Below are 12,353 nucleotides of genomic sequence, written 5' to 3' on the forward strand. Positions count from 1 at the left end.
CACTCTCCAGGTATGACCCTCTAGCCAATTTGCCACCCACTGGACTGTGTAATCATCGAAGTCACAGCCTTTTAACTTGTGTCCATGCTTATTTCCATGCTTAGCTCCCTGCAGAGGCACCGGCCTCTGCAGCGAGGAAAAAGCAGGCAGTTTGAGTTCTCCGGGGTGACTGGGAATCTGTGGCCCAGGCTGGACCCGGGTTGCAAGCTGCAAAATGTTGCCGACCTTTGCTATAGGGCTCTAGAAAATCTGTCACACAAGTTATGTGTTACAAGGCGTTTTTCTAGTGCCTAGTCAGTGATGACTGATCGTGATCGAGATCTGAAGAGTAACCCACACTCAGAGTTATTATATGGAGTTTGTTTATGTGCCAAGGAAATGGCTCGTTGTAACTTCATCTGACCTGAAAATGGCAGATTTTGCACTATCCAAGCAGCCATCCTTGCACCCACAGAAAGGCTACAGACAAGTTGCTATTTTAACCAAATCATTAGAGAAATTCCACCAAAGAAGAACATTGAATCTCAGTCTCCCAAGAATATGTTCTGTCATTATTTCAAGTGACTTTACCTGTTTTTAGTTTTTCAGGGGTCTTGAAACTTCTAAGATAAATTAAGGAAAAAACTAGTTTTGAACTGGAGTTGTTTTAAGTTTTCAGAAAGAAAATTCTTGTGGGTAAGAACTGGACTAAATGCATGGTTGGGATAGACACAGACAGGCATTTGGGTATCACATTACCTTTCTCCAGGCCTCTGAGAGAGAAGCAGACATAGAACTAAAAAGCAGAAATATTTAAGCCCAGCCCTTTGTACCGAGAAGCAACACACGGAAACTTGGGTGGGTTCTGCAGAATTAGCTAGTAAGTAATTCTGTAGAAGTGCTGGCTCGCTGAAGCACCAGCAGAAGTCAGAGGGTGCTGTGTATACGAGCCCATCTATTAATAAAAATGCCATGCATGCACTTTTAGGGAAGAGTCAAAAAAGAGAAGCAGGCTGGAGCAAATCTGGAGCTGTGAAGCTCTTCCTTCCACCTCCTCCTCTGAAGAGGGAGAGTCAAAGGGCTACAGCTGGCCACCAATCGGGAATATGGCTTATCCTGTCTCTTAGGGTGACAACATTACTTTAGAGTTTGTACTCAAGAGTTCAAAGAAAGGTCGGATTTTCTCCCCGGTGAAAGATATTGGTGGAAAAGTGAAGATGGGGGCTTTGTTACCAGCATCATAAAACGCCACCAATCCCCTTTCATAATTCAAATAAATCCGAATCCTTGTGGGAATCCCGTGCAAGTGCAGAGTGGTTTCAGGAGAAGTAAGAGCATGGTATTTCTCCCAGTATTTCCGCACGGCCCAGATGCCCTGCTTGGCTGCAATCCTGCTCCCCCCTTTTTTCTTCACAGATTCCTTTGCTACTCCCAGAACCCAGACTGCCTCTTCCTCAACTTCCACCTCCCAATAATGTCTCCCCGAAGTGAAGCCTTCGCAGCCCAGCACACAAGACGCAGCATCAAATCTCTCAGGGCTGTCGGGCACCTCCTGCTGTGTGATTCCCCAGTTTACACTTTTTCGATCTGGAGACAGATGAAGCCAAGAAAACGCTGTGTTGGGATCCAGAGTCACGCTCACTGGAGACAGAGGAAAACAAAATATAAGAACCAGAGGCAGAGCTTGGCCTGAGGGAGGGACAGGGACTGGGATGATCTGGCAGAGCATGTCCTCTCTCTCCATTCAAAATGTTCTGTTGCCATCTTGTGGCCCTCCGCCCCTTACTGCCTTGTGCATTGGATCAAAGGGTATTTTTAAGTTTTCATCTCACCCATTTCTGTTCCACCCATCAAATCACAGGGAAAGAAAAACTCCTCACCCTTCATCACTTGAGTACAGACATTTGCTGACCAGGCTCACCTGGTAACTCATAAAATAGTCCCAATCGATGATCATGGTATCACAGTTCCAGCCCCCTCCCAAATACAAGACTGGCTTAAACAATCATAAAGGGTTTTTTTTTTAAAATACATCTTAGATTCTTCCTATTTGCATTTCTTGTGTCTCAGAAAGGAGAAATCCATGGAGACAGGCTTTCTGCTTTTCTGCTATAATCGCAAGAACTAGGAATTTGCAGCCAGGCGAAAAGAAGATTCTTTCAACTCAGTGTTTTGCCAACCAAAACGTAGACAAGGTTCTTTGGGTAGATGTGGTATCTTTTATTAGATCAACTAAATCCTTGGAGAAAATTGTTCTTAGTAAGCTTTTGGGCACAAACACCCTTCTTCAGGCATAGGGAGAGTCTGCTGGTGTTACATGTGGTCTCCCACCAAAGGGACTGCAAGTAGTCACAAGCCTTGCAATAAAATACCAGGAATTGGGGCCACTGAAATAGTGAGTAATAACTTCCTTGTCTTTCTATCAAGCATCTCCAGCACAGGTAGACTACTTTTTTAGCAGTGATTCCCCCAGTTTGATTCCTGTTACTTTGAGTGACCCCAAACAACTAATTTTCTCCTGCTTCAGGAAACTATTTGCATTGCACTGTCCACCCTCCCCACAAACCCCCAAACATTTACCTCTGTCCACCTTTGGATCAGGCAATAAGCACACTAAAAAGAAGGAAAAACAAAGAGCAGAGATCAGATCATGGCAGTTACCCTCAGACTTGAATACCAAGAAAGAAATGAGGGTCTGGACAGGTGAAGCAATGACACTGAAAACCCAGAGATAATCTTAGGAACATAGTGCTCTGCAGTGTATTAATTAGAAAACATTTAGGATTGCTTTCTTCTGTCACCTTTGTACTAAAAAGACAGACCCTGGGATCCATTCTCCTTCTATTCCCTAGGCGCATCTACATGAGATGTTTGCTGTAGAGCTAATTAGCTCCTCAGTGAAAATGTCACCATCTACACACATGACCGTATTAGGTTGCAGTAGATTAATAAATGCCACTGCAAGGTAGTCCACCTAAACACAAGCAGTATCCTGTGGCAGCATTGTTTTGTGTGCTGCAGCACATATGTAGGCAGCGACAGGGCTGGCTAGGGTGCAAGGGCACTTCAGCATAGGGGCTGCCTACTGACCAGCCCCTCTGCAGCGCATGGAGCCTGGTCCGACCAGCCCCAGCTGGCACCCTGGCCCCTGGGTTCCCTGCCAGCCTGGGCTGCTCTGGCCCAGCTCAACGTGCTGCGCGTGAATAAACTCCGGAGCAATTAGGTCTGGAGTTTATGCATACGTATTAATCACACATGTAGATGTGTCCCGAGTGTGAACTAGCTTTAACTCCACAGAAGACACCAGGATGGATTCCCAACATGCCTGTCCCAATGTAAACGGAGAGTAATCTCCCTGGAGTCTCTGAAGCTGATGCCTCTGTCTCTCACAGGAATAAATAGATTAAAGGCATGCCTAAGCCTAGTAGCTGACTGGGCTTTCCTGGTTTCTGTAGTCAGCAAACACAAGGAAGTGATGCGTGGCTCCTTCTGGGCATTTAACCTTTAACTCTCCAGACCAAAATGCCCAAGTCAACGTATGTAGCTGCCTTTGGCATGGCTCCAATGGACAATTCGAACTCATACTACTGGAGCTGAAGTGAGATGCCTTAAACCCTCTGCTGGAGTTCTGCGCCCATCTTGTTTCCCCCTCCCCACTCCCAACATGTGCTTTCTCTCTCAGCCCAGTGTAAATCAAGACTAATTCCAACGGAGTCACCAGAGCTGATTTTCTATTTCACTGGTGCTGGTATAAAAATCAGGAGTAGCCTCCCCGGGGACAATTTCTCACTCATTCACCCTATTGTGAATCAGCATCCAGCTTCAGTGCAATCATCATGAGACTAGCACCTGCACAGACACTCCCACTCCTCTTTAAGTTCTCCGCTTCCATATTACCTTGCAGTTTCTCCAGAGTCTCCTGTAGACAAGTACAAGTTTGAGAAAATAACCAAATCCTCCAATCTGTTTCAGGAGCAGAAAGTGCTGGGGGCCAGGCTCTCTCTGTCTCACATCTGGAAAGAGACACAGAGTTATCCATCTCTTGACTATTCAACCTAAGGCATCAGACAAAAAGCTGGGCTGACAGTCAGGTCCCACCCGCAGGTGACTCCCTTCCCCCTCTGGGCGGGCATGGGGAAATGTCAGACGTCTCAGGATTGTGGGCATGGGATGGGACTCGGATCTTCAGGGAAAGATATTCCCATGCCCTTCCTCCCCAGGCTCCAGGAAGGTGTGTCCTTCACCTGGTGCCCAAACCCCTTCCCAGCTTCAGGAGTCAGGGCATGCAAAGCCACATACCTGCTCAAGGTGCTTCTGGCATCCTAGAGTGGAGAAAGAAAGAAGGAGTTAAGTCACGTGTGGCCTACGCTTGGGACCTTCCTGCTTAGGATGGACTCCATCAGGTCATGCCCCAAAACAGCCCCAGTTCCCTTGGTCACTTCACGTCCTACAGGAGGCTTCAAGACCTAAATCTTTCAGCTCCTGCCAGTGACTGGATGAAACCAGGAATAAAGCCCTTGCAGCTGGGTGGGTAAGGAGGGAGTTTTCTCCTATTCAAGTCAGATCAAGAGGTTTTTCTTCCCCACAAAAAGCAAACGGCAGTGTAGGCATGGAGGTCAGCTGTGGCCAGTGACTGTGCACGGCTCTGGGAGCTACTCACACCGTCTCACCTCCAGGAATCCCATTGCTGGCTCCTCACATTTCTCCTCCAGTTCCCTGAGCAGAGCATTGAGACAGGACAGCTCCTCTGAGAGCTGTGTGATATTTTCATCCTTCCTGGTCTCTATCTCTTTCTCCAGCTCTTCCAACCAAGCCAGAAAGAGACGCTCTTGCTTTTCCAAGAACCGGTGCAGTCGCTCAAATTGAAACTGCATCTTCTCTTTCTCAATTTCTGTTTGCTTCTAGAAGGGACAGGGAAGGGCCAGAAACGTAGATGAAATCATGGAACGTGTCACTTTAAAGGTAGTTTTCAAAGAAGAAAAATCTGTAAGCTACTATATGTTTTATAAAGAAGACCTAAAACTTTAATTAGTACATTTTTTTCTATTTCTTGACATTAGAAATGTTTTTTCTTACCTTTCCTGGAAGACTGTGCACAGTTAGATAACCTTATCACTGTCTAACACTGAGTCTAGAAGAGAAGGAGGGGTTTAATTCAAAATGTTCAAAACTTTAGCTCCACTGACACCTCATTTAACCTGGCAGATAACAGACAAAAAAGTTGTTAAAATTTCTCCTTCAATATCCCTGGCTCCCCCAAATCCTCCCATAAGCCATAGCTGCAGGGAACTGTTTCAGGTACTGTAGGCTGTAGGTATGGTCAGTAACACTAGCGATGCGTGGGGGTGCACGCGGGTGCACGTGCACCCCCTAAGGTTGGCCAACACCACTGTTGCCACCTTCCCCGCCTCGCTGCCAACAGCGTCTGCAGGCAGTTGCAGATCATCACTGACCACTGCTGACACTGCTGGTGGCATCTGTGGGTAGTAGCCAACCGCTAGTCGGCACTCGCCACCATCCCGCTGTCACCGACACTGCTGTGGCTGCCTGCGGGAGCTCCCCACTTGCCTCCACCACGCCACTGCCGCCACCCAGCCTGCATGCATGAACGGGCATGCGTCATTCATGGTCAGTGACTGACGGAGACTGACTAGTGCGGTCTATGGACCTAGCAAAAGTCTGAGTTATGAATAATATGCCTCTGGAAGGCTCAGGTCAAGCACAGTGCCTGTTCTTAACCCGGCAGGTGAAATACCATGCATCTGTGGCCATGAAGGCCATTCTCCTAAAGCGCACCCAGGGAGAACTGCTCTTCTGGCTTGGTTTGGTACCAGCCGAGGTGCAGAAGCTTTAAGCCCACTTTATGGAAATAAGAGTCTCCTCCCCAGCTTGCTCCGAGGGCCTCATGGCTAAGGGCAAGCAAAACTCGAGGGCACCTGAACCCCATACCCCAGGGCTTGGGCCAGCAAGTAAGATGCCTGCCAAAGGATTTAGAAACATCTGAAGCCCCAGGTGTGGGTGGAGGATGTTTTCCAGTAGTAGGGCCACTTATGGTTCTGGACTGCCTCACGGATTTCGAATTGGATTTGGCTATTTTGGCTTGGAACATGGATAAATTTTTAAAAATCATAAATAGTAGCCTGGGAAAGTAGAATAAGAATCTGTTTATCAAGTCACTAATATCAGACTGGGCCCAGAATGAATGTCTCCTTGTTGGAGTTTTGTTCTGCCGTTTGATAGCAACTGATTTGTAAGTAGTCAGCTAGAACCCTATTGCAATAATACTGTGTCTCTGTTAACTTGTTGTGCATTATAACTGGCCTGCTCAGCAAAGTAAAGAGAGCATGGTAAGGAGCATTCCCAGATGGTGAAGGAAAGAGATAAGAAGCTCTCTCCCAGAACTGTACTTTTCACAAGGACACAAAGCCCCATTTTTTTGGTGTCTTTCAAGTCCACAGGAAAACTGGTTCAGTCCAATTTCCAAAGTCTCAGCAAAATAAAGCAATTTGAATAATGTCAATGAGAATATTTATTTAAATAACCCATATATAAGTATTGGGTGTAAACAGGGAATTTGGGGAAAGCCTCAGCAAATTCAAAACAACCTGCTGCCAGCCTGCATCCCACCTTCCTCCTTTCTCCTGTGTCTCTCCTCAGCTGGTATAGGTGAAAATCTGTATTATGCTATTGCAGGTAGCTAGGTAGGCATAGAGACAAGTGCTTATTCTTATGTTTTCAGGGTGTTGTCGAGAAAAGATTGGGTTACAGATCTGTCTTGCCTTTTTATCTGACTTGGGTTACCTTACCTGCTAAGAGGGACTGGAGGAGCACTGGAAAATGTGATTGTATCTTGACTTGGTATATACACAGGGTAATCTGAAAGGGAACTGTAACTGTCTTTGAATTCTATGTCTAAGCTTGCAGAGAACAGACAGGCTGTAGTCTTGTCTCTCAAAAAACCACACAGTGCTGGGTTTTTTGTAACAGTGCTGTGAGGGATAGGAATCCAGGGTGTATTGCAGTGGCATTAGATCATTAGTGTAGGTACTACGTGCAGTGGTACTTGAAACCTTATGGCCAGTATGGGCACATTGCACCACTGATGCTATCCTACCTATTCAGTTGTATAGTTTGAATAAAAGCCATCGCCTCCCACAGCAAGGAATACAACCCAGAAGCCTACTTCCATGCATAACTGCTCTCACCACGAAATTACAGTCCCATCTCTGAACTGAGAATAAAAATCCAGGAATCTGAATTCCCTGCCCCTTCCCCTCCCTTCTCCCACGCACTCACACCAGGAAACTAGGGATACAGCCCAGGAATATGGACTCCCAGCCTCCTTGCTCTAACACGAGGCCCCACAGTCCTTCCAGAGGTCAGGATACAGCCCAGGAGTCCCGATTCCAAAACCTACTCTAACCAGTAAGCCGCTCTCTCCTCCCGGCGCTGGGGAAGGAGTGCTGCCTCCCAGTTCTCCGCTCCCCCATGTCACTACTTTGACCGCACTCCCGTCACACAGCTGCGAATTTCTGTTACCTGTTGCTGCCAATGGGGAACTGAAGCAGTGCATGGCCTGCCCGACATCACACAGGAAGTTTGTGGCAGAGCCGAGAACTGAATCTAGATCTTGTGAATCCAAATTTAATATCCTAACTAGTGAATCATCCTTCCTCTTACTGCAGCATACCTGCCCTCAGTGAATCAGGCCTAGAGCCAGACCCATGGCACTTACCCGCAGTTCCTGGCTTTGCTCATCCTCTCGGGCTATAAGAGCTAGAATCTCTTCTTTTTCTTCCTCCAAAACATCCAGGCGCCTCCAGATTTTCTCCTGAAAGAATTGTAAAATAAATGTCCATGGGGCTTTGCTTCTCCTTCCCTTCCCCCCCCCCCCCCGCAATGTGCCCTCCAGCTTGGGTCTGAAGTGCATTGTTTAAACACAGCAGGAAAACATCACATCACTAGGGTCTCAAGTGCCAATTTCCCTGGAAAATGCTCCCCTCGCCAGTAGGAATCAAGCAGCCTGTTGTTGGTCCTAAACACCACAAAATGAGGAATCAAAAGGATCCGTTCTTCTCCTTGTAGCAAGCAACTCTGAAACCCAGCACTGTAATCCAGGGGTGGGCAAAATGCAGCCTGCAGCCAGACACAGCACACCAGGCCATTTTATCCGGCCTGTGGAGCCCCTAAAAAATTTAGAAAATTAATATGTATCTGTCCCTGGCTGCCTGTCATGCAGCCTTTGATGGCTTGCCAAAACTCAGTAAGCGGCACTCCACCCAAAATAATTGCCAGCCCCTGCAATCCCTTGCTCTAGTCAAATCCTCTCCTACCTTGTATTCCTGGGCAGCCTCGTCCATAGGCACCACAGAGTGATCCTCATGTGCGGATCCAACACAAACCAGACACATGAGGGTTTGGTCATCTTCACAGAAGAGCTTCAGAGGCTCCTGGTGCTTTTGGCAAATCTTGTCTGCTCCCTGCTTCAGCTGTATCTCTCTCCTGAAGTTTTGAAGCAACTCCAGGAGATTTCCCAGCTGTCTGTTCGGTCTGAAATTCTTCTGGGGAAAACTCCCTCCACACTGAGGGCAGGAAACTTCTCCATCAAACCCCTCCCAGCACTGGGTGATGCAGGCTCTGCAGAAATTGTCCCCACAGTCCAGAGTAACTGGATCCTCAAAATGTTTCAGGCAGACAGAGCAAAAGGCTTCGTCCTCAAAAGCCAGTGCTGGATCGGCAGCAGCCATGGAGCCTTCTGAGTGGCAGCTCAGCTGAGCAGTTGAGTAACAGTTTCATTTCCTACTCCTAGAAATACACTAAAGGTTTTTGTAAACTACTGGGTGTTTCCTGCATGTTTGCTGGACTATTTTTTTCCCTGCCTTTTAATGTGCATTGGCTCTATGAGCATTGCTGCCACTGGTGCCTCTTGGGAGGCAGGTCAGAGGAACCGGGTGGCAGCATCACAAACGACTCCTTCCCTGATCTGTGCTGAAGGCCAGGTTTTTCAAGGGTAACTTATTTAGGGCACTTAAAGGTTTAGATTTCCATGGTACTTAGGTGCTTATCCCACTACTAGCTGAGGTATCACTAGACCCCTATATGCATTTTTAAGCCCCTAAATACCTTTTGGAAAAAGTTTTGCCTCTCTTTCTCCCTTTGATGGCCAGTAGAGAGAACGTAGTTCTCCCTTTCATAGCAAGCCAAGTACCCTGAACTGTTTTTTTCCTATGGGGTCCCCAGAAAGAAGTCAAGAGGCAATGGACCACAGGCCCGCTCTTGCTGGGTCCTGAACTCAGCACTGTTGGAGCAGGACTGAAGCAGATTCGATTTCTATAGATGTATCTCAGTGGGGTAAGGGACTACAAGGACAAGGCTCAATAAGCCAGTTCCTCAACTGCAGTAATCCCTTAGGATCACTGATTTCCTCTCAGTCTCTCTTTAGCCTCTGGCCCTCTCAGTTCCTTAGGCTACCCACCAGTTTCTGACATTTCTTTTGATCCAGGGCTTGTCTGTTCAGGCTCTGCCTTACTCGGGTGTCAATCAGGAGTGGCACTATAAGGGCCAGGGGACTGAATCCTGCTTTGTTCACAGCATTGTAAATCAGAAGTGACCTCGTCTAACTGGTCCATGGCTCTGGGATGGGCTCTTTCTGCCAGAGGAGGGGTGGGGGAAGGGAGCTGTACTGTTGCAATGGATCTGGGGCTGGGGCCAGGCTTAGTCACCCAGTGGAAGGAAATGCCAACACACCCTTAGTGCTGGGAGGACAAAAAAGGGAAAGTCCAGGCAACAAATAGGAGGGGGGGGGGAGCAGACACCAAGGAAAAGAACTAGTTTATGTTCCTGGGTTGAGCAACCAGAGCCCCACTACCTTGGGGGTCTTTAAGAGAAGGCTGGATGGGCATCTGGCTGGGGTCATCTGACCCCAGCACTCGTTCCTGCCAGGCAGGGGTCAGACTCGATATGTTGAGGTCCCTTCCGACCCTAGCATCTATGAATCTGTAATTAGAGGCAATGCTTCCACAGTCGTGAATATGCAACATGTCCAAGCCCAGGCAGGACAGAGGGAAAAGGGGACAGTGTGCAAGGTGAGTGCTGCACTGCTCTGCGGGCAGGAACCTGTGGGCGTCTGGGGCAGAGGGAGGGGAAAGGGTTGTTTGGGCAGGGACCCCTGCGTATGAGGCAGTGGTTTTCAACTTGTGGTCCATGGACCCCTGGGGGTCTGCAGACTACATCTAAGGGGTCTGCAAAAGATGACTGTGATCAATCAAAAGTATATGAATATCCATACTTACAATTTAAAGGGGTCTGCACCTCCATTCAACATTTCCAGGGATCCACAGATGAAAAAAAGCTTGAAAGCCACTGGTGCCAAGGATTTCTCTGTGAGTTGAGGCCTGGGTCAGGACTTTGTGCGTGTCTTGGGCAGGGCTGCGATCCTGTGGGCGTGGGAACCCTGCAGGTGTCTGTTCAGCACCGGTGGTGTGCCAGAGTTGCTGTCAGTCATGGGGGCAGGGGGCAGAGGAGCATCCTGCGGCCATAGAGGAGAGTCCCTTGCCTACACCCCCGCTGCTCTGCTGCGGCTTCCACCTGCTGCCTCCACACACCCGAATTCAGAGCCTAGGAGGCTACTGTGTTAGTGTTGCTGATCTGATTTCTAGCCTGGCAGAGCTTATTTGCCTGCGATTATTCATTGTCAGTTTTTCATTAGCCCAGGCCATGTTTTCTGGGGGGGTTGTGCAGAGTGTGCTTTATTTCTGCAGATGGTTTATTTAGGATTAACTAACACCAACCAGCCAGAGTTAGAGGCACCAGAGGCTTCAGTCACCTAAGACTCAATGTGGGTGCCTCAGTAAAAAATCTGCAATCCTATGCAAGCAGCAGCTTGAGCTCTGTGCATGCTTTGCTTTTCAATCCAGGATTTCTTGGGGGACTCAGACTGCTCCTGTCCACATGCCCAGGACTGGTCCAGGCTCAACTGGGTTGAGCAACCAGAGCCCAATCCTGGTGGGGATCTGTGCACAGGGCATTCCCCTGCTCACATCCCCCTGGGGGCTCCAGGAGGGAAGGGTTCTCAGACTTTTTTAAGGAAAAATTTTCATGGTCCAAGCCAAATCAGCCAAATCAATTCCAAATCCATGAGTCAGTCAAGAACCGTCAGTGACCCTAGTATCAGTGAACATCCTCCACCCCCACCTGGGGCTTCAGATGTTTCCAAATCATTTGTCAGGAATCCTACATGCAGGCCCAAGCCCGGTGGCTTGGGGTTCGGATGCCCCTGAGTTTTGCTTGCCTGTTCTCAGACTTTAGCTGATGCACTACACACAGGCAGAGCCAGGCTCCTCACAAACACCAGTGAGAGCTGCCTCTTCCTTTAAACCAGGGCTAAGTTCCTACAAGCAGAGCCACATCTTTCAGCTTGCAGAGCTCCCGGTGCAGCTGGAAATTTGGCAGCAAGGCAAGCACTTGCAGTGTTAATTGCCTTGGATGCATCTGCTGCAACTTGTCCCACTGAGCAACTTCCAACCGCCCGGGTCAGATGACTTGTCTCTATGCCAGAGTGAGCCACAGCAGTGCTAATTCCAGTGGAGCCATGCCTTTTAACTGTTGTTGCTTACCCTGCCACCAAATTTCCAGCCCTACAGGCCTAAATCTGGAGCAGAGCCATATTGACTGGCTTATGAGGCCAGAGATATGGCGGTGGGGCACATACCACAGCTCTGTGCATATGCCTTTTTCCCTCTCCAGTGAGGGATCTCTTCTGTGTTAATGTGTTCTCAAGATGCCTGCATCCTTTCCCACTGTTAAGGGATTCCTTCCCAGAGTAGTTTCCCACCTGCCTCTCTGAGCTGCCCTGGGTGCATTTACACATATAATCAGCAAGGCTGAATAAACTCCAGCACACTTTACGCTGGAGTTTATTGCTCCCAGGCACAAGGTTGACACATGCTCCCAGGACTGCAGCACATTGAGCTGGGTTGGAGCAGCCCTGGCTGACAGGAGGCCTGAGGGGTCAGCCTGCCATCCTGGAGCCAATCTGCCCTAGCTCAACATGCTGTGGAGGGGCTGCCTGGGGTATTAGGGTGCTAAGGTGCAGGGCTAGCCAGCAGGCAGCCCCCATACTGTAGCATGCTCAGGACCCAACCAGCCCCGGCCACTGTCTACATGTGCATGGCAGCAGAGTAAATAACTCCACCCTACGATAGTACTTGTGTCAGGCAGTACTATCCTATTAATAGTTAATTAGTTTAAGAGTTAATTAGTTTACTCCAGCCTAACAGTGCTGCATATATGATGATGATGCTTTACTGCAGAGCTAATTAGTCAATCGTAAGTGTAGTGTAAAGCATATGTGTCGCTACCTTTACTGACTCTCT

At 48.4% G+C, this 12,353-nt stretch overlaps 1 protein-coding gene across 1 annotated transcript; it reads right to left on the bottom strand.

The window, feature by feature from the left end:
* Positions 1 to 351: 351 nt before the first annotated feature.
* On the bottom strand, positions 352 to 8,801 carry LOC149852761 (zinc finger protein RFP-like). Its single transcript, XM_090029760.1, has 7 exons — positions 8,313 to 8,801; positions 7,715 to 7,810; positions 4,650 to 4,880; positions 4,279 to 4,301; positions 3,877 to 3,992; positions 2,560 to 2,592; positions 352 to 1,620 (listed from the first exon to the last, which is right to left on the bottom strand). The coding sequence occupies exons 1-7, from the start codon at positions 8,724 to 8,726 to the stop codon at positions 1,103 to 1,105; spliced, it is 1,431 nt and encodes a 476-aa protein (XP_089885886.1). The 5' UTR covers positions 8,727 to 8,801; the 3' UTR covers positions 352 to 1,102.
* Between the last annotated feature and the right edge of the window lie 3,552 nt (positions 8,802 to 12,353).

The sequence above is a fragment of the Crocodylus siamensis genome, chromosome 15 (genome assembly GCF_052110815.1).
Source record: "Crocodylus siamensis isolate JL-2025a chromosome 15, ASM5211081v1, whole genome shotgun sequence".
In the NCBI taxonomy this organism is placed as follows: domain Eukaryota; kingdom Metazoa; phylum Chordata; order Crocodylia; family Crocodylidae; genus Crocodylus; species Crocodylus siamensis.